At 71.3% G+C, this 22,701-nt stretch overlaps 4 protein-coding genes across 4 annotated transcripts in view; 2 read left to right on the forward strand and 2 right to left on the reverse strand.

Annotated features, from left to right (window-relative positions):
* Positions 1 to 475: 475 nt before the first annotated feature.
* CHLNCDRAFT_137260 (hypothetical protein) lies at positions 476 to 2,655 on the forward strand (the record flags this gene model as incomplete). Its single annotated transcript, XM_005844969.1, has 5 exons — positions 476 to 508; positions 615 to 705; positions 868 to 937; positions 1,028 to 1,122; positions 1,412 to 2,655. 5 exons carry the CDS (start codon positions 476 to 478, stop codon positions 2,653 to 2,655), a joined length of 1,533 nt encoding a protein of 510 aa, XP_005845031.1.
* Positions 2,656 to 3,050: 395 nt separating this feature from the next.
* Positions 3,051 to 13,863, reverse strand: CHLNCDRAFT_53988 (hypothetical protein; the record flags this gene model as incomplete). Its single annotated transcript, XM_005845075.1, has 24 exons — positions 3,051 to 3,196; positions 3,504 to 3,663; positions 3,861 to 4,237; positions 4,517 to 4,919; positions 5,218 to 5,630; positions 5,835 to 6,164; positions 6,394 to 6,538; positions 6,833 to 7,212; positions 7,434 to 7,595; positions 7,807 to 7,917; positions 8,259 to 8,342; positions 8,698 to 8,849; positions 9,039 to 9,311; positions 9,562 to 9,673; positions 10,007 to 10,100; positions 10,354 to 10,568; positions 10,740 to 11,174; positions 11,363 to 11,518; positions 11,703 to 12,124; positions 12,390 to 12,513; positions 12,710 to 13,011; positions 13,223 to 13,293; positions 13,435 to 13,592; positions 13,740 to 13,863. The coding sequence occupies 24 exons, from the start codon at positions 13,861 to 13,863 to the stop codon at positions 3,051 to 3,053; spliced, it is 5,349 nt and encodes a 1,782-aa protein (XP_005845137.1).
* A 736-nt stretch (positions 13,864 to 14,599) lies between these two features.
* CHLNCDRAFT_53989 (hypothetical protein) lies at positions 14,600 to 19,889 on the forward strand (the record flags this gene model as incomplete). Its single annotated transcript, XM_005844970.1, has 8 exons — positions 14,600 to 16,074; positions 16,238 to 16,319; positions 16,553 to 16,643; positions 16,802 to 16,916; positions 17,085 to 18,324; positions 18,503 to 18,763; positions 18,974 to 19,277; positions 19,696 to 19,889. The coding sequence occupies 8 exons, from the start codon at positions 14,600 to 14,602 to the stop codon at positions 19,887 to 19,889; spliced, it is 3,762 nt and encodes a 1,253-aa protein (XP_005845032.1).
* Positions 19,890 to 21,523: 1,634 nt separating this feature from the next.
* The window catches only part of CHLNCDRAFT_53990 (hypothetical protein), a gene marked incomplete at both ends in the record, with an annotated part of 3,355 nt that continues 2,177 nt past the window's right edge, over positions 21,524 to 22,701 (reverse strand). Inside the window, 3 exons of the mRNA XM_005845076.1 lie at positions 21,524 to 21,642; positions 21,809 to 22,072; positions 22,306 to 22,457. Coding sequence (XP_005845138.1) covers positions 21,524 to 21,642; positions 21,809 to 22,072; positions 22,306 to 22,457 — 535 coding nt within the window. The remainder of the gene's footprint in view (positions 21,643 to 21,808; positions 22,073 to 22,305; positions 22,458 to 22,701) is intronic.

Consider the following 22,701-nt stretch of genomic DNA (forward strand, 5'->3'; position numbering starts at 1 on the left):
CGATGGTGCAGAACAGGGGGCCGCACCAAGGCACGAATTGCCTGTCCCTGTCCAGACCCACTGCTCGCTGCGAGGGCTGCCGTCACCGACGCCCTGACGGTCGGCGGGGCCCTGTGCCCTCGTGCCCGTCCTTGACAATCCGACAGCACCCACCTTGCTCTTCTCCTTGCGCATGGCTCTCCATTTGTGAGCAGGGCGTCGTGTGGGCCCAGGGCGGAATGTCGGGGGGCGGGTGAGGGGCAGCAGAGAGGCTCTGCCATTGAAAGGGAGGTCATTGTTCGTGCTGGGGCCATGTCGATGACAAGGCTTCGCCAGGAGAGAAGCGGGAGGTAGCCCAGCCCAGAGGCCAGGGCTCCATCCTACCTGGCGCCCGTGAGAAAACGCAACAGCTCCCTGCCCCTTTCCTGCAGTCCCAGGCAAGCTCCACACTCACGTCCAAGCACCCCGGGGGCCTCTTCCCACCGCCGCCTGATCAATGGGCTCCGAGCCGGCGCCCCAGACCTTTCAGGTGCGTGCAATAGGCACGCCGAATGACGATGGGATGCCCCCGCCAACCCGGGGGCCCTGCGCCACGCTGCTGCCTACCCGAGTGCCCGCCCCGCCCCCGCCTGCAGGTCGTGTGGGGGCACAGCAGCGGGGAGCCCTTCGCAGTCCACAGCCTGCGCTCTGCCGCCGATGCCGACCTCGTGCGCGACGTTCTGGACAGTAAGTTATGTGGGCCCTGCTGGCTGGCGCCTGTTTGGGGGCCTGTCTGCACCCTCCCGCCCACCACCACCAAGCCGTTGCGTTAGTCCGCCGGTGGGACGTCTTGCCAAAGCTGGCCACTCAACTGCTGCCGTGCTGCCCGCCCACTCGCGATGTGCGCAGTCAAGGAAGCTGTGAATGCGGGGCAGCCGGTGGAGGCGCTGCAGCTGCGCAGCCCCTACGGGCCGCCCAAGTGAGCAGCCCGCCGCCATATTGCATGCCTGCCTGCTGGTCTCTGTGAGGTGTCACATGTGCCCCCCTGCCCCTGCCATGCCCCATGCAGCCTGGCCATCGCTACTGGTGGTGGCAGTGCGGCGCGCGATGCCAGCTTCCGCCAGCTGGTGGAGCAGCTGCAGGAGTGTGCCGTGCAGCTGGCAGGTGGGTGCCTGCCGTCGGCGCAGCAAACGGGCCAGCCGTCAATGTATGGCCGGCAGCAGTGCAAGCCAACGCTGCAAGCAAGCCAGTATCTTCCTCCTGCCTTTCCATCCTGCAGAGCTGCCTGAAGGGAACACACTGCTGCACGCGGCATGTGCGCTTGGGGACAAGCGGGGGCCCTCCCCATTCGTGGCACGGCCAAGGAAAGCTGTCACCGCGCAGCTGCTGGCGGCAGCGGCACCTGCATTAGGCGCAGTGACCGACTGCAATGGTGGCACGCCGCTGCATGCAGCGGCGGCGGAGCACAATGCGGCAGCAGTGGCAGTGGTCCTGGCCGCCGCTCCGCAGGCTGCCACCGCTACCGACGGCTGCGGCTGGATGCCGCTGCATCGCCTGGCGCAGACCCAAGCTTCAGTGCCGGCTGAGCAGACTGCGGCAGCGGTAAAGGCACTGGTGGAGGCGGCGCCGGCAACACTGACGGCAGGGGACCGGCTCGGCCGCACGCCGGCTCACTATGCAGAAGAGTGCCAGAACGTGCCGGCACTGGAGGCACTGCTGGCGGTGCGCCCAGCCTCAGCCATGACCCCAGACAACTATGGTTGGAACCCGCTCCAGCGCGCGCTGCGTCGGCGGAACGCAGCAGCGCTGATCCCTTTAGTGGAGGCGGTGGCTGCTGCCGCAGCGGCAGCCGGCGAAGACGGCTTGGTGCTGCTGCAGCGCACGGCACAGCACCAGAACGCAGCGCTGATGCAGCCGGCTGTGGCAGCAACCGCGGCTGTGGAACGGCACGGCAAGGCGCTGCTGCACCTGGCGGCAGAGCGCCCCGGCGTGGCAGCTCTGCAGCTGCTGCTGGCGGCGGGCTGGGGGGACCCTTGCGCCGTGTCGAATCATCCTTCCCCCCAGGAAAGCGCTCGCCACACACCCCTGCACTGCGCGGTGCAGCACGGCAACGCACCAGCAGTGCAGCTGCTGGTGCGAGCGGCGCCGGCGACCACACTGGTGGCCGACAAGCACGGCAACACGCCGCTGCACCTGGCGGCCGCGCTGCCGCGTGCGGCTGTCACGGAGCTGCTCCTGGCTGCGGCACCCCAGGCGGCCACCTTGAGAGGCGGCGGGCACCTTGGGGATGAGGCGGGCGCCGCGGAGACGCCGCTGGAGGTGGCGCTGCGGCACCGCCACCTAGCCGTCGCCCGACGCCTGCTTGGCTACTGCCCGCAGGCCGAAGAGCTGGCAGCGCTGGCGGCGGCGGGCCCAGCGGCGCATCCGCTGTTTGCCGACTTCGTCATCGCCCGGGTGCCGCTGAGCGAGGCGCAGTGGGCGCAGGTGCCGTCGCCCTGCCCGAGCCTGGGCCGAGCGCTGCCCGCGGCGTTCGCGCACTCGCCCGCCCAGGCGCGGCAGGTGGTGCGGCGCCTGGCGCCCGCCGACGCGCACCGGCTGCGCACCTTTGCGCTGGCGCTCGGCCGTGCACAGACGATGCTCGGCATTCAACTCCCTGACCTGGCTGTCCAGCGTGCCCTGTCCTTCTTTGCTGCCTGATGGCCCCATGCCTGCTTTGTCAGACAAATAAATAACGGTTCTCCTTCTTTCTGTTGCAAAATGAACCAGTTTGTGTGTTGCAAGTAGACCAGGCTGTGTGTACGGTCCCTTGAAAGCAGCCTGCCTGCACCAGGAGCCGAGCGGCCCTGCGCCACGCGGCTGCAGCAGCAGCTCTCCACGCACCCCCGCTGGGGCGCGGACAGGATTGCAATCCTTACGACGCCTGCTGCGCCTGGGGCACACAAGGGGGGGGGACCCCTGTGTGCCCACCCACAGGCTCACAGCTTTTCCATCGGCCAGCTGCGGTGCACCAGCTGCCGCCGACGCGCTAGCAAGCCCCCACCCCGCCGTCCGCCACAGCATGCTGCTCACACTCTCAGGCGGCGCAGCGGCTGCTACAGCTGCTGCAGCAGCTCACAGGCGTACAGCTGGAACTCCTTGGCCGCCTCGCTGCGCTCGTAGTCGGTGAGGGTTCGCTGCAGGGAGGGCGCCGCCGGCGGCCGCTCCCCCGGGGCGGGCGGGCTGGGCAGGCGCGCGCCGGCTGCGGGGGCGGCGGGCAGGGAGCAGCAGAGAGGAGTGAGGGAGGCAGCTGAGGAGCTGAAAAGCATGGCAGCAGCAGGAGCAGAGGGGCTGCAGCAGGGGAGCAGCACAGCAGCAGCACAGCAGAGGAGCAGCAGCAGGGGAGCAGCACAGCGGCAGCAGATCAGAAGAGCAGAGCAGAGGAGCAGCACAGCAGAGGAGCAGCACAGCGCACAGCGCACCATAGCACCGCTCAACACAGCAGCACAGCGCAGCATAGCACAGCGAGAGCAGCGGAGCCAGCGGCGGCCGCAGCCGCCCGCACCCACCGCCGTCAAAGCGCTGCATGGGCTGGGCGTGCGGCCCGCCGCGTCCCGCCCCCGCAAACAGGTTGGCCAGCTCCCCGCTGGCCACGCTGTGCTGCTGCAGCGGCAGCTCGGCCTCCTTGCAGGCGCTGACCAGCGCAGCCGCCGCGTCGGGCAGGCCGTGCTGCGGGGCTCAGGCGGGGAGGGACACAGGGAGGAAGAGGGGATGCGGATGGGGAGGCGATGGGGAGACGAGGCGTGCAGCCTCGCCCAGCAGCAGCCGCCGCCGCCGCAGCAGCAGCAGCAGTGCCAGCAGGCGCTGCCAGCCATTGGCGCGGCGACTGCGCCAGCCCACGGCTAGCCGCCAGCCGGCAGGCTAACCTGGCGCAGCAGGGTGAGGGCGGATTGCAGCGAGCCTGCCGCCACCAGCAGCCCCGCGGCCGCCCAGGGCCGCCCCTCCGCCGCCGCCACGTGCCCCGCCCAGCGCTCCACCGCCGCCGCTCGCTCCGAGCCCCTGCACAGGATGGCAGGCGCACGCGCGGCCAGGAGTGCATGCGTGGGTCGGTGGGTGGGTGGGCAGGAAGGAAAGCATGTGAGGAAAGCGCCCCGCTTCTGCATGCGCTGCGCCAGCGGCCGGGCCAGGCGCCGCGCCCGGCAAAGGCAGCAGGGGTCGCGCCTGAGGGCGTGGGCGGTGAGGGTGGCGGCGTAGCGCCACAGGCCCGAGTCTTGCAGCAGCGCTGCAGCATCTGCGTGCTGGCCTGCACGCCAGCACAGACAGGCGTACCGACGAGCAAAACATCGGCGACCAGTCCAAAAACGAGGTAGAGGTGGTGTTGAACAGCAGCATGCACGCAGGGGGCATGGATGATAGATGCAGGCGTGCCGCCATGCTCCGCTCGGGTAGCGGGACAGGGTGGGTTAGGAGCAGCGATGCCTTGTGCACACATACAGCCGCCGTCGCAGCCGCAGCAGCCCCAGCGGCGGCAGCACCAGCGGCCGGCGGTGGTAACGGGCTGTGCTCCCGCCCGCCTCCGCACCTGTGGAGCACAGCAGCGGCACGCCCAGCAGCGTGTCCCCCACCGCCGCCGCGTTGGCTGTGATGACCTTGGCTGCCTGCACAAACAGCGTCCGAGCCGCAGACTCCTCCACGGTGCTGGCCACGGCCGCTGAGGTGGCGCCAGCTGGCGTGCCCGCCATCATGCTGCCGCTCCCCGCCGGCAGCATGCTGGGCGGCGGCGGCTGCCGCGGCGAGCCCAGCCCGCCGGCGCCGCCGGGCCCCGCCAGCAGCGCGGTCTGCTGCAGGCCGCAGGCAAAGGCCATGCCCAGCGTGCACAGCGCGTCACGGTAGTACCGCGTGGTACGGTCAGGCGGGGAAGCCAGCAGGAAGCCGACGGCCGTCTGGAAGTCGCCCAGCGCCACGTACTCCAGGACCCGCTTCTCCTGCGGTACCAAGGTGCGGTACAAGGATCGCGTGCGGTACAAGGATTGTGTGGTGCTGGTGGTGACTGTGTGTGGGCGGGTAGGGGCATGGCTGGGGCGCGAGGGCTGATGAGCGGCCCGACATGCAGCGGCAGCCGCCGCCACCGCAGCAGCAGCGGCGGCAGGCATAATCGGCTCGCCCACTCTCTACAAGGCGGCAGGCTCGCCCAGTCTGTATCTAGGGGCCCATGGCTCCTGCCCAGGCTCCTCGGCCTCTGCCAGCCCAGCAGCCTTTCCCTCCCTACACACACACACACACCTGCAGGTCCTCCGACCCCTCAAACACCCTGCGGCTCATCTGCTCGTGCCACCCCGACCGCTCCCCGCTCTCGGCCAGCTGCAGCCCCTCATCCCACAGCCGGCGCCCGGCGGCTGCGCCGCCGTCGCCGCCGCCGCCGGCGGAGGTCCGCGGCGTGGGCTGCTGCGCCAACGCGGCCGCCAACCAGCGCAGGGTCGCTGGCAGGCGGCGCCAGAAGGCCGCCTCGCACGCCTCCCCCGCCAGCTCAGCAGCCAGCGCCATGCGGGCGGCCACCTGGCGCCTGCCCAGCGCCCGCCCGTACGCCGCCAGCTCAGCAGGGGAGAGCACCGCGGGCTGGCCGCGGGCGGTGGCTACCGCGTGCAGCACAGCCACCAGCGACTGGAAGCCCGCCCGCTGCTGCCCGTACTCAAAGCCTGCGCCAGGCAGCCAGCAAGGGGGGCAGGCTTGCACCGCGATCGGCCGCCGCCGGCGTAGCAGCGTAAAAGGCGCACAAGCAGCATAACCCGCCGCCAGCAACCGACCAGCAGCCGCCGTCTCCGAAGCGGAAAGCAGCCACCCGCCGCCAGCCTCAAGCAGCAGCAGCACAGCAGCAGCAGCGGCACCACCAGGCGTCCCACCGTCGGAGATGCCCGCCACCGCCGCCACCAGCGGCTGCGCGCCGCGCCCGCCGCCCGCCGCCAGCGACCGCAGCTGGCTCTTCACCGCGCCACCGATGCTCCTGAAGGTCTGGGACACAGGCCTGCGGCCCGCGCCGCCGCCCGGCGCGGCCGCCGCCCCCGTGGCGCTGCCCTGGCGGCTGGTCAGCCCCAGCGCGGCCGCCGCCGCCTCGTCCCGTACGGCAGAGCCCTCGAAAGACTCCCGCGCCCCGCGCTGGTCGCGCCCCGCCGCCACCGCCGCCACATCCATGCTGGTACTACCGCCGCCGCCGGCCCCGGCCTCATCCTCGTCTGCGGCAGCAGCGGGAGCAGGGAGCGGCGGCGGCGGCGGCGCAGCAGCAGCAGAAGTTCAGGGTGGCAGGGGGCGCTGTCGCCCGCTTGCCCCCGTGCGGCGTGCCGCGCAGCCATGCCGGCAGGCACGCGCTGCCCCTCCCTCTTGACCTGGCGGCCAAACAACCTTGAGCAATTGGAAACAAGCCAGCCCCGAGGGCTGCACACACACCCAGGGGCTGCCCCCCACCTGAGTCCACCCCAAAGCTCTCAACCAGCTGCATCAGAGAGGAACCCTCTGCCGCCGCCGCCGCCGCGCCCTCGCCGCCCTCCGCGCGCTGCGCCAGGAGGGCCCCCCAGGCCGCCTGGCAGGCGCGGGGCAGGCGGCCCCAGATCTGGGTGCAAGGGGGAGGGGCGGGGGTGGGGTGTGGGAGCATGCGTGTGCGCAGGTGTGGGTGTGTTGGGGGGTGCGGGGTGAGTGCAGGGGAACGGCAGGTGGGCGGGGAACAGGTGAGCAGAGCAGAGCAGAGTGGAGCAGAGCGGAGCAGAGCGGAGCAGAGCAGAGCAGCCCCTGGCAGGCTGGCTCTGTAGGCAAGCTGCCTCGAGCCGCCTACAGCGCCACACAACGAGCGCAGGAGGCTGGCAGTGCCGCGCAGGCACGCGCAGGCGGCGGCGCAGGGGCCACCCACATCTGCCTCCAGCCGCTCCAGCGCCAGCTCAGCATCCACCGTCATGCTGCCCGGTACCGCGGCACCGCCGCATGCAGTACCGTGGCCGATGGAAGCGGCCAGCGTGCCCAGCTCCCGGAACGCCACCTCCGGCACCTCGCGCTGCAGCAGCAGGCGCAGCAGCAGCGCCCAGGCGCGTGGCAGCAGCAGCGGCGCCGCCGCGGGCGCCGCGGCTGCCAGGCCCCAGGCGCCGCCGGCGGCGCCGGGGGGCGGCGGCGTGTGCAGCGCGGCGCGGTACCGCTGCATGCGGGCGCGGCGGGGCCGCACGTCGATGCTGTGTACCGTGTCAAACAGCGCGAGGGCGCCGTCGGCCAGCGAGGCCGCCAGCACCGCGCCGCCGCCTGCGGCACGGCAGCAGTGTGCGGGGCGTGAGGTGTTGGCATCGAGGGGCGAGTGGCGAGCGAGGATGCCGTACGTCAGGCACGCCATTGGCGGCCATCGGCGGGGTAGATCAAGCCCCAACGTTTCTGTCTTTTCGAAAGCAGCACACCAGCTGGAGCAAGGCCACCGTCGGCACAGCTGCCGCCAGCCCAGCGCACGCGGCGGTCGCCCCTCGTCTCACCCACGGTCCCCGGCAGCGGCAGCCAGCCGACATCCGTCACGCGCCCCACGCGTGCCGCCGCCGCGCTGGCGGTGGTGTGCGTGGCCCATAGCTCTCCAGACAGATCCAGGTCGTATGCGGCAAACAGGCCGCTGGCAAACAGCAGGGCCACGCGGGCTTGCACTGCGTGGGAGGAGCATGGGGCGTGTAGCGGCGGGTGGGTGGCGTATGCGTGCCAGATGTGCGTGTGCAGCTGGCCGGGGCGGGGGTATGGGGGAAGGCGGCACGGGCCCCGAGCCCGAGGGCGCGTAGAGTGGGCCCGTAGCATGCACTTGATCCTTATGTGTGGACAGACACGACGGGGGGCAGAGACCACAGCAGCCGGCCGCCGTACCTGCCGCGGTGCCGGGGAGGCGGGGGTAGAGGGCCTCTGCGGGCGGGGCAGAGGTGCAGATGCGGTGGATCCGGCCGTAGCCCGTCTCCATGACCGAGCACTTGCCGGTCACTGCAGGGGGCGGCGGGAGGGAGGGCAGGAGAGGGTGTCGCCTTATGTCTGTTCTGTATACAGAGCATGTTCTTGCTGAAGGCAGACTGGAAGCTCACACAACCACCACGCAAGTCGAGCTGCGATTGGGCGGGAGCCAAAGCACCGCTGGAAGCAGTGACAGCAGGAAGTGGGGGAGGCAGGGGGGGCAGCAGCACCCTGATGGCCGGGCGGCTGGGAACGGGAGATGGAGAGGCACACCCGCCGCCCCGCCGGCAGCTGCACGGCCTGGTGGCGGGCCCTCAGGGACAGAAGTGCCGCAGCAGTACCGCAGCAGCACCGCAGCTGCCGGCCAGCCCCACCTGTGTCCCAGTGCGCCAGCGTGCCCTCTGCATCCCCCAGCAGCACAGACTGGCCCCAGGAGCCGATGGCCACCGCCCGGAAGTCTGCAAGGTGGGCCAGGTGCGGGGACGGGGAGGACTGGCGGTTGCAGGGCTTGGGGCAGGTGCGGGGAAGCAACAGCAGGGCAAAGCCATAGGGCCGCGGGGCAGGATCACAGGGGCTGGCAGCGGCATGCCATGATGCGAGCAGGTGTAAGTGGGGCGCAGGTGGGCCCCTTGCAAATACAGTTTGCAAGGGCCCGGTGCCGCCTTAGCCCATTTTACTAGCCATCACTAGCCCCAACACCGCGTTGATGCTCCCTGCCGTGTCGCCCATGTAGCGCTTTTTGGTACTGCCAAAACACCCCAGCCCGCCCTGAATTCACGGGACCGTGCCTCCCCGCCTCCAAGCCCCACCCACCTCCCGAGGCCAGCGCCTGCCAGGCGGGTCGGCGCGGCCGGGTGTCGCTGATGCGGCGCCCGCGTATGCCCAGCACGCCCGCCCGCCCGTCGAGCAGGGAGAAGGCCAGCCGCTCCTCGGGCGGCTCCTCGCTTTCTTCCAGGAACTGGTAGCTGCAGGGGGTCAGAGGCAGGTGGGCAGGTGGGGGTGTGTGCAGGTGAGCTGAGGCAGCAACCCTGAACCCTAATTGGAGGGCGGGCTCAGAGGAAGGGGCAGCAGGAGAACAGGGGAGGGCCAATCGACGGCGAGGTGTGGCAGCAGCTAGGCAGGGCAAGCGGCAGGCACGGGGGCAGAGCAGGCACGGCAGCGCCGCTTGCCCGCCGGCCGCCCGCTCCGCCGCCCTGGGTGAGGCTGCCCAGGGGTTGCCCCCGCTGCAGGCCGCCCCTGTGGCCGCGGGGCTGCCGATTGCGGCAGCCGAGGCGGCTGCGGCGGAGGCAGCCAAGGGGCCCATGTCGTGGGTCACTCCCGCCGGCAGCGGGGGCAGCCACTCCACCGCCGCAAACTGGAGCTCCACCTGGCGCAGGCGGGCGGGCTGGGCGCCGCCGCCAACCGACCAGATCTCAGACGGAGCGCCCCTGCGGCAGCAAGGAGGGCCAGAGGGGTGAGAGCTTAAGAGGACTGAGAGTGAGAGCTAGGGGGTATTAGTGGGGCAGGACAGCGTGAGGGGAGGCAGCCAGCAGCGCCCGGCGTGCATGCAAGCGGCTGGAAGCGGGACCACACAGCCAGCCTGGCGGGCGGGCGGGCAGGCAGGCACGCAGGCGGGCGGGCAGGCAGACAGGCAGGCGGGCGGGCAGGCAGGCGGGCAGGCAGCCGAGCGGGTGCCACCTGAAGAGGAGCAGCAGGTAGCGGCCCGAGGGCGAGGCGCGCAGGCCCGCCAGCGGCACCCCGTCTGCCGCGCCTGCTGCGCGGAAGGGCGTGCTCACGCGGTTGCGCACGTCTGCGGCATTGTGGGTGGGGGTGGCTGATGCGTGGGTGGTGGGGGAATGGTGGATGGGACATGAACGGATGGTGGGAGTGGGGCGAATGAGCAGGGCAGTGGTGGTGGTGGTGAGGTGGGAAGAGTCCCTTGCTGAGCCCTGGCGCTCCAGCCTGCGCCACCCGACCGCTGCGCGCAGGCACGCACACCGGCCAGCTGGGAAGCCGCCAACCGCCGATCCCCTCCTGCCCCGCCAACCGCGCCGCCGCGGCCAGCCGCTCGCCGCCACCAGGAGCGTGCCTCTGCCCACCCACCCACCCGTCCCCGCACACACAAACGCTCCCTCACACCCACCCGTCAGCAGCAGCGTGTTGCGGTACCCTTTGTCCCCCAGCTTTTCGGTGCTGTAGGACACGAGGCGGGCGGTGGAGCCCAGCCAGCGCAGGCCCTGCAGGGCAGGGCAGGGCAGGGCAGGGCAGGGCAGGGCGTGTGCATGTGCATGTGTGCGTGTGTGTGTGTGTGTGTGTGTAGGGGGAGAGGGAGAGAGAGCGCAGGTGCGACGCCGCACTGTGCAGCTGCAGCGGCCACCCAGGAGCATCAACACGCCGCGGGCGCGGCAGCAGCAAGAGGCCAGCAGGAGCGTCAGGCTGCGCCAAACCGGCAACGCCCCTTATGCGGCTGGCTGGGCTGGGGCGGCTCACATGCACGGAGGAGGGGTGGGCGGCCAGGGATGTGCTGATGCTGAGGTGCAGCGGCAGCAGCGCCCCCTGCTGCACCGCCGCCACTTCGATGGTACCGGCCGCGGTGGCGGCTGCCACGACGGCGATGGCGGCGCCGCCGGCGGTACCGGGCAGTACCACCGGCACCGGGCAGGCGCAGAAGCTGGTGACCTTGTGCGGCAGCGTGTGCAGCAGGCCTGGGGGGCAGGGTGGGGGCAGGGGGTCGGCGCTGTGTGCTTGTGTTGGTGGGGGTTAAGGGCCAGAGGGAGGACTGCCATGGTGCGGTGCTGCCCCTGCACCCAGCTGCCTCTGCACCCAGCTAGCAAGATGCATTGCTGCAGGACCAGCGGATTCAGCAGCAGCCCCACCTAGCAGCTCAGGCCTGGGTGCAGGCGGCAGGCCAGAGGCGGCGGCCTTGGCGTCCGGGAGCTCGCCGCTGAGCAGCGGCAGCTGCCACTGCCACACCCGCCCGTCGCTGCCCACCCCCATGAGCAGCACGGCGTGCCCCGCAGCCTCCTGCTGCGCCTGCTGCTCCACCGCCGCCACCACCGCCGCGCCGCGGGAGCCCTCGGCGGCTCCGCGGCCGCCGGCCTCGCCGCCGCCGCCGGTCGGCACGTCCCCGGCCACGTCGCCGCCCTCTGCGGTACCGCTGCCGCCACCCCGGACCTCTCCTGAGGACAGGCGGCGGGCCATGCCCGGATGGCGCCTGCCGTCTGTGGCGATCAGCAGGGAGGAGGCGTCGGGCGCCGCAGGCGCCTCCAGCCCGCGCCACAGTGCCGCTCCCAGCGCCAGCAGGCTGGGCGCTGCAGCGAGGGGCAAGCGGCGGCATGGCAGCAGGCGGCGGCGGCGGAACATCAGGGGCAGGGACAGCGGCTGGCTTCTCTGCCTGGCTGGAAAGGATGGCAGCCACCTGCAGCCCGCCGGCCACCTGCCAGGCAGCCTGCCCTGCTGGGAGCGCCACAGGGCAGGCCCCGCCTCGGCTGCCGCTCACCCGGCCCAAACTTGGCCGTCGCGGGCACCAGCTTGCTGGCCCCCAGGCAGGCGTAGGTGAGGAGGCGGGGGTGGCGCTGCCACACGCTCACGCTTCCATCGCGGTGCGAGCAGTACAGCACATCGATGCCGCCCTCGCCCAGAGACTTGCCCGCGGCTGCAGCCAGCGCACGGCGCGGCGGCGGCGGTGGAGAGGCAGGGGGCGGGGGCGGTCGCATGCGGGGGCCACGGCGGCGACGGCCAGGCTCGACGACTTTCCCTGCCCTGCTGAACAACACCTAGGGACAGGCAGCCCTTCTGCAAGCAGCCAAGCAGCTGTGCAAGGCAGGCGGGTGCGGCACGCGCCGCCGCCGCCGCGCCTGCATGCCCGTAGCAGCCCAGCAGGTCTTCCAGCGGCGGGCGGCTTCCCGGCAGCGGCGTGGAAGCCGCAGGCTGGCCGTACTCCAGGTCGAACACGATGATCTGCATGGTACTGGTGGATAAAATGCAGTACCATCGCATGCGGCAGACGCATGGCTCGTGGCCAAGATGGGGCCACGATGCTCCGAGGAACATTTGCAGAGCAGAGGGCACACACACGATGCAGCACAGCAAGATGTGTCCAGGGAAGGCGATCCCTGGGCTGCAGGCGCCCACCTCTCGCTGCAGCAGCAGGAACAGGAGGTCTGGCGTGGCGCTGAAGGCGGCGCGCAGGGTACCGCTGCCGCCAAGGTCCACCTGGTACTGCTGCTGCCGGATGCGGTCGGAGGCGGGGTTGAGCAGGCTGCGGGGAGGAAAGCGTGGGCAGGGTGGAGGAAAGAGGAAGGGAGCAGTCAGTTGCCGGGTGGGAGTCAGGGTGAAAGGAGGAGGAAGCAGGTGGGGTGGAAGGGAGGGGAGCAGTCAGGTGGGAAGGGAGGAGGGAGCAGCCGGGATGGGCGGCAGGCGGACCGCTAGGCGCCGAGCGGCACAGGCAGGGTGCGCAAGGGACCGGCAGGCAGCACTGCCGCGCCACGCCGCACCCGCCCCCCGCGGGCCCCGCAGGCGCTCACCACAGCACCACAAAGGAGCCCTTGGCGCCGCACATCACCAGGCGGCGGCGGTCCAGAGGGTCCACCACCAGCCCGGTGAACGCCTCGCCGCCGCCAAAGTCTTTACGCCACACGACGCCGCCCGCTGCGGCAGGTGTTAGCGAAATGGTGGCGAGCCTTTTAGAGCGGCAGCTCCGGAGACCTGCTTGCTCTCGCCGGCCCCTGCTTGCCAGCCCCCCCACCCCACCCCCTAGTGCACACCCACACTCAGCCCTCAGCCAACGTCGTCCACAGCACCGCCAACACCACCATCGCCGCCGCAGCAGCTGCCCTGCACTCACTACGGTAGTCCCAGAGCAGCAGGATGCAGGGCGCCAGCAGGACGGCCAGCACGCTGGGCGCGGCGGTGGCCCAGGCCAGCCCCACCACCGGCGGCCGGCCGCCGCCGCCGCCGCCGCCGCCGTGGCTCTCGGGGCGCTTGGCCCCGGCTGTGCCGCCAAAGGCGGAGGCCCAGGGATCCTCCAGCGCCGCAATGACCGCCCCCGTGTTGACGTTCCACACCATCACCTGCCCCTCCTCGTCCCCGCTGGCCAGTCGCAGCTGCGCCGCGGCGCGCGCCTCGCGCGGGCCGCTGCCGGGGTGCCTGCCACAGGGAGGAGGGGACGTGCAGGGGTGGGGGCGGTGGAGCAGAGGCATGCGGCAGCACCCGCCGTCGCTGCCCGGCGGGGCATGCGGCAACGCAGGTGGGAGTGCTGCGTGATGCGCTGTTGCGATCCCCGCAAGCCCACAGCATCCCGCGAAGCGCGCAGCGCATGCGTGCAGCACCCAGAAACCGCTGCAGCGGCAGCACCCACCAAGCCAGTGCCGACACGGCCGCCTGCCGGTGCGCTCCCGCCAGCGTGGTCGCCACGGTCAGGCTCTGAGCCTGCAGGCGGCGGCGGCGGCGGCAGGGCTTGGCTCTTTTCACCGCAGCCCGGCAAGCACGGCACACCTCTTTGCAAGCTGAGCCTGCGGCGCACGGCATCAAAGCAAGCATGCCAGCAGGCCGGGGTGACGGGCGCCTCACGTCGACCACCACCACCGCCGAGGCGGCGGCATAGGCCAGGAGCTGGCCCGCATGGATGGCGGCCGCCCCTCGGTTCTTCTCCTTGACCGGCGGACCCGGCAGGTGGGCAAGGGAGTCCAGTGGCGCCACCTGCATCGCGCTATGCCCCAGACGGCGCTCTGCAGAGGGGCGAAGCAGGGGCGGTCGGCGGGAGCGGGTGCGGACGGGAGGAAGCGCGAGGCGGCGGCGGCAGGCCGGCGAACACACAGCAGGCGTCGCTGCCCCTCACGCGGCGAGCCGGCAAGCCTCACAGACTGCTCCTCAACCGGTTGACTGCTTGATCGGGGCGAATAGGGTGCCCCGCGCCTCCCGCATGCCCTGGTGCATCGATGATCGTTCGCAAGCGACCGCCGATGGGAGTGGGCGCCCCAGTAGCAACCTGCGGGCCATGCTGTGCCGAGCTGGCGTGCTGTGGAAGGGGCACAGTCCAGCTTAAGCTCTGCAGCCCCAGGCTGCTTCCACCAAGATTGCATGCGCATCTCCTGCATCGGCAGCGGCCCAGCACATCACCCCGTGCGGTACCGAGAGCGCCTCTCCCGAGCGCAATTGGGCAGCTACCCAGGCAGCCCTCGAGCGCCTCCGACAGCCCAGATCTTCATGCAAGTCCGTGGACGGCCGTAGCCTGCTGCAAACGGCGGCGGCGGGGCGCTTTCGAAGGTCCTGACAAGCTTCCTGCGTGCCCTGAACCATGGGGGGCGACGCGCAGCAGCAGCGGCACTGGACGCACCGCGTCAACCAGGCGAGGCGGGGGGCTGGGGGTGCTGCCGCGCTGCTGCCGCTCCTTCCTGTCCCCATTTCTTGTGCCCTGCCGCCCACCAGCTGCCGCTGCTCTGCTGGGTGCTTCGCAGGTGATCCTGGAGGTGATCCAGCATGACATAGCCAAGGCGCACTTCAACAGCCCCAAGCCAGCCCCCGGCGGCGGCTCGGTAAGTGCCCCTTGCCCGCAAGTGCCTGTCACGGCACTCCTGGCTTTGGGATCGCGTGCCTTCGCATGTGCACTGGCACATTGCCACGAGGGCTGTCGCAGGCCGCCTGCCGGCTGCTGATCCCGCCGCTCCAGCACGCCTGCCCATCCACGCTCTCCCGCCGCGCTCCCTGCCCCTCCCCCCCAGTGCAGCCGCCGCCCATGTGCTTTGCCGCCATCCTCAACCGGCTGATGGCAGGAGCCTACGGCAGCCCTGGCGAGGTGCATGCCGACATCCTGGGCATCTGGGCGCAGTGCCGCGCCGCTCACCCGCCTGGCAGCGAGGCCTTCTGCGCCTGCGAGCAGCTCGCGCCGCAGGTAGATGCCTTGTGGCGGCGCTTCGGCCTGGAGGCCGCGCCGCCGGCGCCGCCGGCCGGGCCCGCCAACGGCCGCTGGGAGCCGCCGCAGCAGCAGGCGCAGCAGCAGGCGCAGGCGCAGCAGCAGCAGCAGCAGCTGTTGCAGGCTTGGTCGGCAGGGCTGCAGCAGCTGGACGCTGCGCAGCTCATGCAGCAGCAGCACCAGCAGCAGCTGCACCCCCACCACCAACAGCAGCAGCAGCAGCGGCATCAGCAGATGTGGGGCTCTCTGGAGCTGCCCCCCTCGGGCCCCCTCTCCCCCCCCATGCAGCCCACGCCCCAGCAGCTGCTGCGCGGCCACACGCCGCAGCCGCAGCACCTGGGCGGCATGCAGGGCACCTACGAGCAGCTGGCTGCCCTGCAGCAGCAGCAGCAGCAGCACCAGCACCAGCACCAGCAGCAAGTGGCCTCGGCTCGCGAGCAGCGGCGCCAGGCGCTGCTGCGGCCCCAGGCGGACCTGCTGGGAGGGCTGGGCGGCCAGCCAGGCGGCACACACGGCTTTGACACTGCCTCACCGCTCCCCGGCTTTTCCCCCATCTCGTTGCCTGCGGCCCAGCACCAGCAGCACCCCCAGCGCCAGCAGCAGCTGCTGCACCACCACCAGCAGGCAGACGGCGCCGCTGGGCGGCCCTCCAGCCTGGCCGAGCAGCAGGCGGCCGTGCTGGCGGCCATGATGCAGGGCCAGATGCCGCCCAAGCCGTCGCGGAGGTCCCCGGGGCTGCCGCCCGCCCAGCAACCGCAGGCGGCGCAGCTGGCGGCCATGCTGCAGGGGCAGGCGCCGCCGGGGCAAGGCCCCGCGCCGGAGGATGAGGAGCACGAGCGGCAGCGGGCGAGGCTGGCCCAGCTGAAACACAAGATGATTATGGTGCTGCAGCAGCGGCGCCAGCAGCAGCAGGAGCAGGAGCAGGAGCAGCAGCAGCAGCAGCAGCAGCAGGCGCCGGGAGGGGGACTGGTGCCCCAGGGCGGCCCCATGGACGGCACGGCACCGCAGGCGCACGGGGCCGGCGGGATGGCCGCCATGCTCGGTGACATGCTGCTGCACCGGCACATGCAGCAGCAGCAGCAGCAGCAAGGGGAAGCGCTGCTCGCTGGGCTTGTGCAGGAGGGCAGCCGCGACTTGCTGGCCTCGGCTGCAGGCAGCTTCCGGGCGGGCGAGCTGCCGCTGCCGGTGCCAGGGCACGGCCAGCAGCAGCAGCAGCAGCAGCAGCAGCAGCCTCAGCCCAGCGTGCAGCTCCCCCCCGCGGCGGCGCAGCCTGGCGGCGGCAGCGACGGCCAGCTGGGGTGCGCTGCGTTTCGTTCTGCTGCGGCTTGCAGCTTGCGCTTCCTTCCATTGCTCTGTTCGCTGCTCGATGCAATGCTGACGCCGCTCATCGAGCCGCAGCCACGCCGGGGCCTGTCCTCATGCCGCTGCGCTTGTTGCGCCTTCGGCATGCACCCCATGCAGGCACCCACACCCGCTCCACCGCTGCCTGCTGGTTGTGCTGCGGCTGCTGCAGCTGGATGATGCCGAGCCCTTCTCAGAGCCGGTGAGGGCCTGCTGGCTGCCTGCCTGCCGGGGCCGTGCCCTGCTGTGTTGGAGAGCTTGCCGGCTGTGGCAGGCCTGCCACACCGCTGCGCAGCGTGCCGCTGTGCTCTTTGGCACTCCACTTGGGAATCCCCTCTCGATGGCAGCCGGATGCCGGCCCTCCAGCCTATCCTCCCAAGTCCCCGCTGATCCTGTGCTGCGCCCTGTGTCGGCTGGCTGGCCCCGCCGCCGCAGGTGGATGCCGAGGGGCTGGGTATCCCAGAGTACCGCCAGGTCATCCGACGCCCCATGGACCTGGGTACCATCCGGGACCGCCTGACCTCAGGTGGGGTGCAGGGCAGAGGCAGTGCAGAGCGCAGCCGGGCCGGGCCTGCTTCTGCCTCTGCTCTCTTCGCGGAAGGGATGGGAGGAATGCTGCCGGGCACACGGCGTACAAGCACGCTAATGTGCCTGCCGCTGCCGCTGCCGCCGCCGCCGCCGCAGGGCTGCGGGACGGGTGGGCGGCGTCGGGGTACCGGGGCGCCGATGAGGTGGCGGCCGACGTGGCGCTGACGTGGGCCAACTGCCGCAAATACAACGCCGCGGGCAGCCGCATCTGGTGCGCGCCTGTGCCTGGGCCTGGGCCCAGTGGGAGTGGGCTGACGGTGCTGCTGTGGCGTGGTTGTGTGCTTGGTGTGGTTGTGTGCGTGGAGGGCTCGCTTCCCCGCCTCCACACCCGCTTGCTGCCTGCCGACGCGCCTCCCTGCGTCGCCATGCGCCCCTGCAGCGGCATGGCCGCCCGCATGGAGGCCGCATTTCGGAAGCTGTGGCAGGAGTCGGAGCTGGGGCCGCTGCCAGAGCCGCCACCGGCCGCCACGCCCCGCGCGTCGCAGCAGGCGTGGGCCCAGGGAGGCGGCGGCGGCCACGCCGGCGGCAAGGCGCAGCAGGCGCCGCGGGAGCGCGGCAAGCAGGCGCAGCAGGCGCAGCAGGCGCAGCAGGGGACGCCCCGCCACGCGCAGCATGGCAGGCAGATCAAGGTGTCCTCCCTGCTCCAGGACAGCCCCCCTGAGCACGGCGACACCCCCGCTGCCACCCCCCGCAAGCGATCCTCTCCCGCGCCCGCGGCGCAGGCCGGCCCGGCGGCCGCCGCGCCCTTCAGCACCGGCGGCAGCGGCGACGCCAGCCAGGAAGGCAAGCGGCAGCGGCTGGGCGGCGGGCTGGAGGGGCCCGGGCCCGGGCCGGGGCTGGAGCTGGAGGTCGCTGTGGTGGCGCCACGTCAGCAGCTGCCGGACGCTGACGTGGAGCAGCAGGAGCTTGCTGAGGAGGCTGCAGAGCTGCAGCGCCTGCTCAGCGCCTGCGGCAGCAGCCCCAGCGCGGCGGCGGCGGCCGCGGGCGGCGGCGCGCTGGCCGGCGGCCGCCTCGGCGCCGCCTCGCCGCTGCTCTGGGACGCGCCGCCGCCGGGCAGCGCGCTGCGCAGCAGCGGCCCGCTCAGCCTGCAGGCGGCCGACGCAGCGGTGGCGGCGGCAGATGCGGGCCCGGGCGGTGGCGGCCCCAGCTGGCTGCCGGCCGCGCCTGGCGAGGCGGGGGGTGGGGCGCCAGCGGCAGACATGTTTGCACGGGAGTGGGCCGTCGCCAGCGCCGCCCCTTCCATCACCGCCATCGCCACCGCCTCCAAGGCTCTGCTCCACCCCGAGCGGGGGCCTTCCCCGGGCGGCCTGGGCGCGCCACTGTCCATGCCTGTCCCCACCATGCCGCAGCAGCAGCCGCTCCCGCTGCCGCTGGCCGCGCACCAGCAGCACCAGCACCAGCACCAGCACCAGCACCAGGAGCAGCAGCAGGCCTCGCAGCCGCTGCCGCCGCTGCCCTCCGGCCTGGCTGCAGCCACAGCCGCCGTGACTCTGGAGCAGCTGCAGCATGAGCAGGCGGTGCTGGGGGCCTGGCAGGCGCTGCAGGAGCGGCGTGGGCAGGCGGCGGCGGCGGCCGAGGCCGCAGAGCGCGCCGCCGCTGAGCTGGCGCGGGCACGCCAGGTGGGCATGCACACATGCTGACCTGGCGCCTCACTTAGTCTAAGATGGACGGTTCATGATCTCTGTTCCGGAGATTGGTGCCCCTGGGATCAACAGCACACCCACCCTCTCTTTGCGGGATGCCTGCCCACCTGCCTGCCTGCCCACCCCACCTCTGCCTCTGCCGCTTCCTCTGCAGGAGCTGGCTGCCGCTACCGTGCGGGCAGCCGAGGCGGCCGCAGCCCTGGAGCGGGAGCAGGCGCAGGCCCAGCAGCGCTCGGCGGCCGAGGGCGGCAGCGAGCAAGACGCCGACGCGGCGGCGGTGACGGCAGCGGCACCTGGAGCCGGCGGTGGCGGCGCGGTGGCCGCTTTTGCCAGGAACGGTGGCGACCTGGCTGCTGCCGCCGCCGAGGCGCGCAGCAGTCTGGAACTTGTGGAGCTTGCTGCTACCGCTCGCCAGGTGAGCACACACCACAGCACACCAGCACTGCACGCCACCACCACACGCCATCACCACACACAATCACAGCCACCACACTCCACGCCTGCCCTGTGCGCTGCCATGGCTACTACTCCCAGCAGGCTAGGCAGCTTGCAATGGAACAGGCACCAGGCTGGCGGCACCATGCCCAAACTGGCCCGCCGCTCCTTGTTCCCCCATCGCTCGCAGGCACGGTACCGGCGGCTGATGGCACTAGGAGCGCACCTGTTTGGGCCTGCCGCGCAGCCCGGCCCTGCTGCAGGCGGCGGCAGCTCCAGCACCCTGGCAGCTCCCGCGGCAGCGGCAGGCATGGCAGGGCATTCGGCAGAGGGCGGCACTGAAGTGGAGGTGCCTGACGAGCAGCCTGCTGCCGAGCCTGCCGCCCTCGTTCCAGCCGAGGCAGGCCCGGTGCCGGCAGGCGCAGGCGCAGCCTCCAGCGGCGCAATCCCTGCCGGCAAGGGCGAAGGCTGTGCTGGCGACGGCACCGCCGCAGGTACGCCCACGGATGAGGACCCCTCACCACCCAATGCCAGCCCGCCGGCTGGAGCGGCCGCTGCCGCGCCTGCCGAGCCCAGCGCCGCGCCTGCGGTGGAGCAGCAGCAGCAGGGCGGCTCGGAGGACGCGCCAGCTGTGCAGGATTGCCGCTGCGGCGATGGCGACGGCGCCTGCGCAGCGGCTCGCGCGAGCCCTACCGACCAGCAGCTGGGTGGCTTGCAGGGCCCGGCCAGTGCGCTCGCCACCTAGGCTATTTCCACTCATCAGCAGGGCTCCCCTTGACAAGAGGTGAAGCGTCAAGCGTCACACAATGCGATTTCCCTCCAGCGGCACCACACCAAGCCCCTCCCCCTCCGTTTCTGCCGTTCCTCTGTTCCCGCTGTCCGCCAATCCTCTTCACTTCTTCTCATGAGCAGAGCTCCCCTTGGCAAGGGATGCAGCGTCTTCCAATACTGAGCAGCACCACACCATTCCCTCCCCCTGCGTTTACTCCGTTCCTCTCTTCCCACCGGCCTCCAATCCTCCGAGTCTTCACACCCACCGTATCCGCGTACCTATCAGTCCCAACCCCATCTTTCTGTCTTCGCCTTCTTTCCTAATCTCAGCATGACCACAGCAGCCCCCCATGAATGCACCGGCCTTCCAACCGATAGCTTAATACTTTTTTTTTCAGGCCTAGGACGCCCTCCCTCCTCACACCGCCCCTCCGCTACCACCTCCCACCTTTAAATACCACCTTCCCTCACAAAGGGACCACGTGAACGCAGCGATCTCCTGCACACGAGGGATGCGGGCCTGGGGCGCTGTAAACCGGAGCAAAAGCTCAAAGCTTGCAAGGAAACGGCGGCACCTCTTGATCTCGACACGGTTTGCCCAGCAGGTGGCTGGGCGCAGACGCCCCCAATGGATGCGTGCCGGGCATCCATAGGATGGGGACTCCCGCATACCCTCCTGGCAAGCATGCATGGCAGCCAGAGGCCTGGTGGCTGCCGCAGCCAGGCGGCGTGATGCGATTACAGCGGCGGGGGCAGGGCGTTGGGGCGGGAGTGATCTGGCAGTAATCAAGTGGTGCAAAGTGCGGGTTGGCAGGATGAAAGGATGAATGGCATGGATGGCAGCTAAGCTAGGGGGAATTCGAAGAGGATCGGCTGCAGTAGAGTGGCGGCATGGGTTGCTGCGGCATTGCGCAGGGGGGGAGGGAATGAAAGAGGAGAGAGGGGGTGGTGGACACAACCGCCCGGCACTCTCCAGAAAGAAGCTGTGGCTTGGACATGGGCATGGCATGCTGCCACCCCACGCTGGCAGGCCGGCTGACGAAAATAGAGGCGCGGCAGACCGGCACGCTGATGGCGTGTAGGGAGGGGTGGGCAGAGGGAATGGCACAGTGGGCGGGGTGGGAAGGGACTGCACTCTCAAACTTCAAAGGAAACGTGGGACAAGGCAGCATCAGGAGCGGGGCGGGAGCGGCCCGGGGCAGGGGGTAGACAGAGGGAGGCTGGCTGGTCAAAAATGATGTGGATGCAGGCGGGCGACGGTCGCGCGGGCTGCACGTGCGGGCGCTCTGCAGCGGCATCTGAAGGGGAGCACATCGCTCGAAAAATACAGTGCACAGGGACGGGGGAGGGGGCAAGGTGGGAGGAGGCCGCGGGCGGGGAGGGGTATGCGGCCCTGGCAACGAGCCGCGGCGGCAGGCATATGGCGGCTAAAAACCGCGCCGCAGGCTGGACGGTGCGGCAGGCGTGGCAACGGGAAAGTGAAAGGCGGCCTTTAAAAATGGGAGGACGGTCGGGCGCCAAACCAACGCAGAGAAGAATAGAAAGGCGAGGGCAGAGTCGGGCTGGGGATCCAGCGGCGGTGCACGGCACAGGCGGGCCTGCTGCGAAAAATGGGGCGCTGCTGCTGCGGCAGGCGGCGGTGGTGGTACAAGAGTGAAACAAACACAGGTCAAAAAAAGAACGGCCGGGCGGCGGGTGTTGCAGCGGTCACCGATGAACGGCATCAGAAGGTCAAAATTAGGAAGGCGGGCGGGGCTGCGCCCGCAGCTCGGCCGGTGGTTCGTTGCACCAGCTGGGGGTGGCAGCGTATGTTTCGCGCTGGGGGTGGCTCGACAGCTGCTCTCGATCGATGGATCATGTTGCGTGCTGGCCTGGCTGTGGGCGGCGGGTGAAAGCGGCGGGTGAAAGCGGCCCGCATCTATGTGCTCTGTGGATGCACAGCGGAGGTGCGGTACAGCTGCCAGGGGCTCTAAGCGCCCCTCTCCAGGAAGGCAACCACCACGGTGATGTCGTCGCAATTGCGACCGCGGTACCGTATCGCCCACTGCTTCTGGGCAGCTTCCACCAGCGCGTGCGCGGCGTCCTCAGCTGTGGGCGGGGCAGGGGCCGGGCACAACGCTACGGGTCAGGCCGGCAGGAGGAGCGCGGGCCCCGGGAACCGCGCCATCACACAGGCAGGGAGGTGCAGCGCGGGAGGCACAGCGCAGCGCGCAAGAGGCGGGAGGTGCGGCGCGGCGAGGGCAGGCCTGCGCACCGCTGGCGGCGCCTGACGCGATGCCCACGGCCGTCGCGTTGCTGATCCACTCCCACAGCCCGTCTGAGGCCACGATGAGCACGTGGCGCTCGCCGGGGGCAGGTACCGCCATGGTACCGCCGTCCGCCGAGCAGTAGCTGGCGGCGGTACCGTTGGAGATGCCGGCGGCGGCGGCGAGGGCGGCGGGCGCGACTGGGTCGGGCGGCGCGGGCAGCGGCAGAACAGTGAGCTCAGGCTGGGCGGTGACGCCCACAGACGCGGCCACTGTGGCGGGAGAGGGAAGGCGAGGAGGGGGGCAGTGGGCGGGGGCAGGGGAGGGCAGGGTGAGCAGGAGCAGCCAGGGAGCAGCATAGGCGAGCAGCTGCGGCCCTGCCCGCAGGGCCAGGAGGCAGCCGGCAGCGGCGGCCGCGCGAAGGGCTGCGTGCGGCCCCGGCAGCGGCGGCCGGGCGGCAGGCGCGGAGCGGGTGCCTGGCAGCGGCGGGCTGGGCGGGGCGCACGTGTGTCGCCAAACGCGCGACTGAGGGCGAGGCCGGGCGACCAGCAGTTGGGCACAAAGACGCGGAAGGGGCCCGCAGGGTTGCCCAGCCGGTCGGTGGCCAGGCGCGTGACGCGGCCGCCGGCGGCGGTGATGCGCTCGCGCTCTAGCGGCCTGCAGGGCAGGGCCGGGCAGCGGCATAGGGTGTGCGTGTGTGTGTGCTGTCTTGTGTGTGTGTGCGTGTGTTGTGTGTGTGTTGGCGGGGAGGGGTCCGGGGCAGGGCAGGGGCAAGTACATCAGTGGATAGTGGATGCCCGCGTGTGCAGGACCCCGCCCCTGCTTCCCTCCCCGCCTCAATCCCGCGGCACCCCTCCCATCCCTCCCCCTTCCCAGTTCCCAGCAGCCTACCAGCTGCCAG

This window comes from Chlorella variabilis (genome assembly GCF_000147415.1).
Source record: "Chlorella variabilis unplaced genomic scaffold CHLNCscaffold_19, whole genome shotgun sequence".
Taxonomy (NCBI): domain Eukaryota; kingdom Viridiplantae; phylum Chlorophyta; class Trebouxiophyceae; order Chlorellales; family Chlorellaceae; genus Chlorella; species Chlorella variabilis.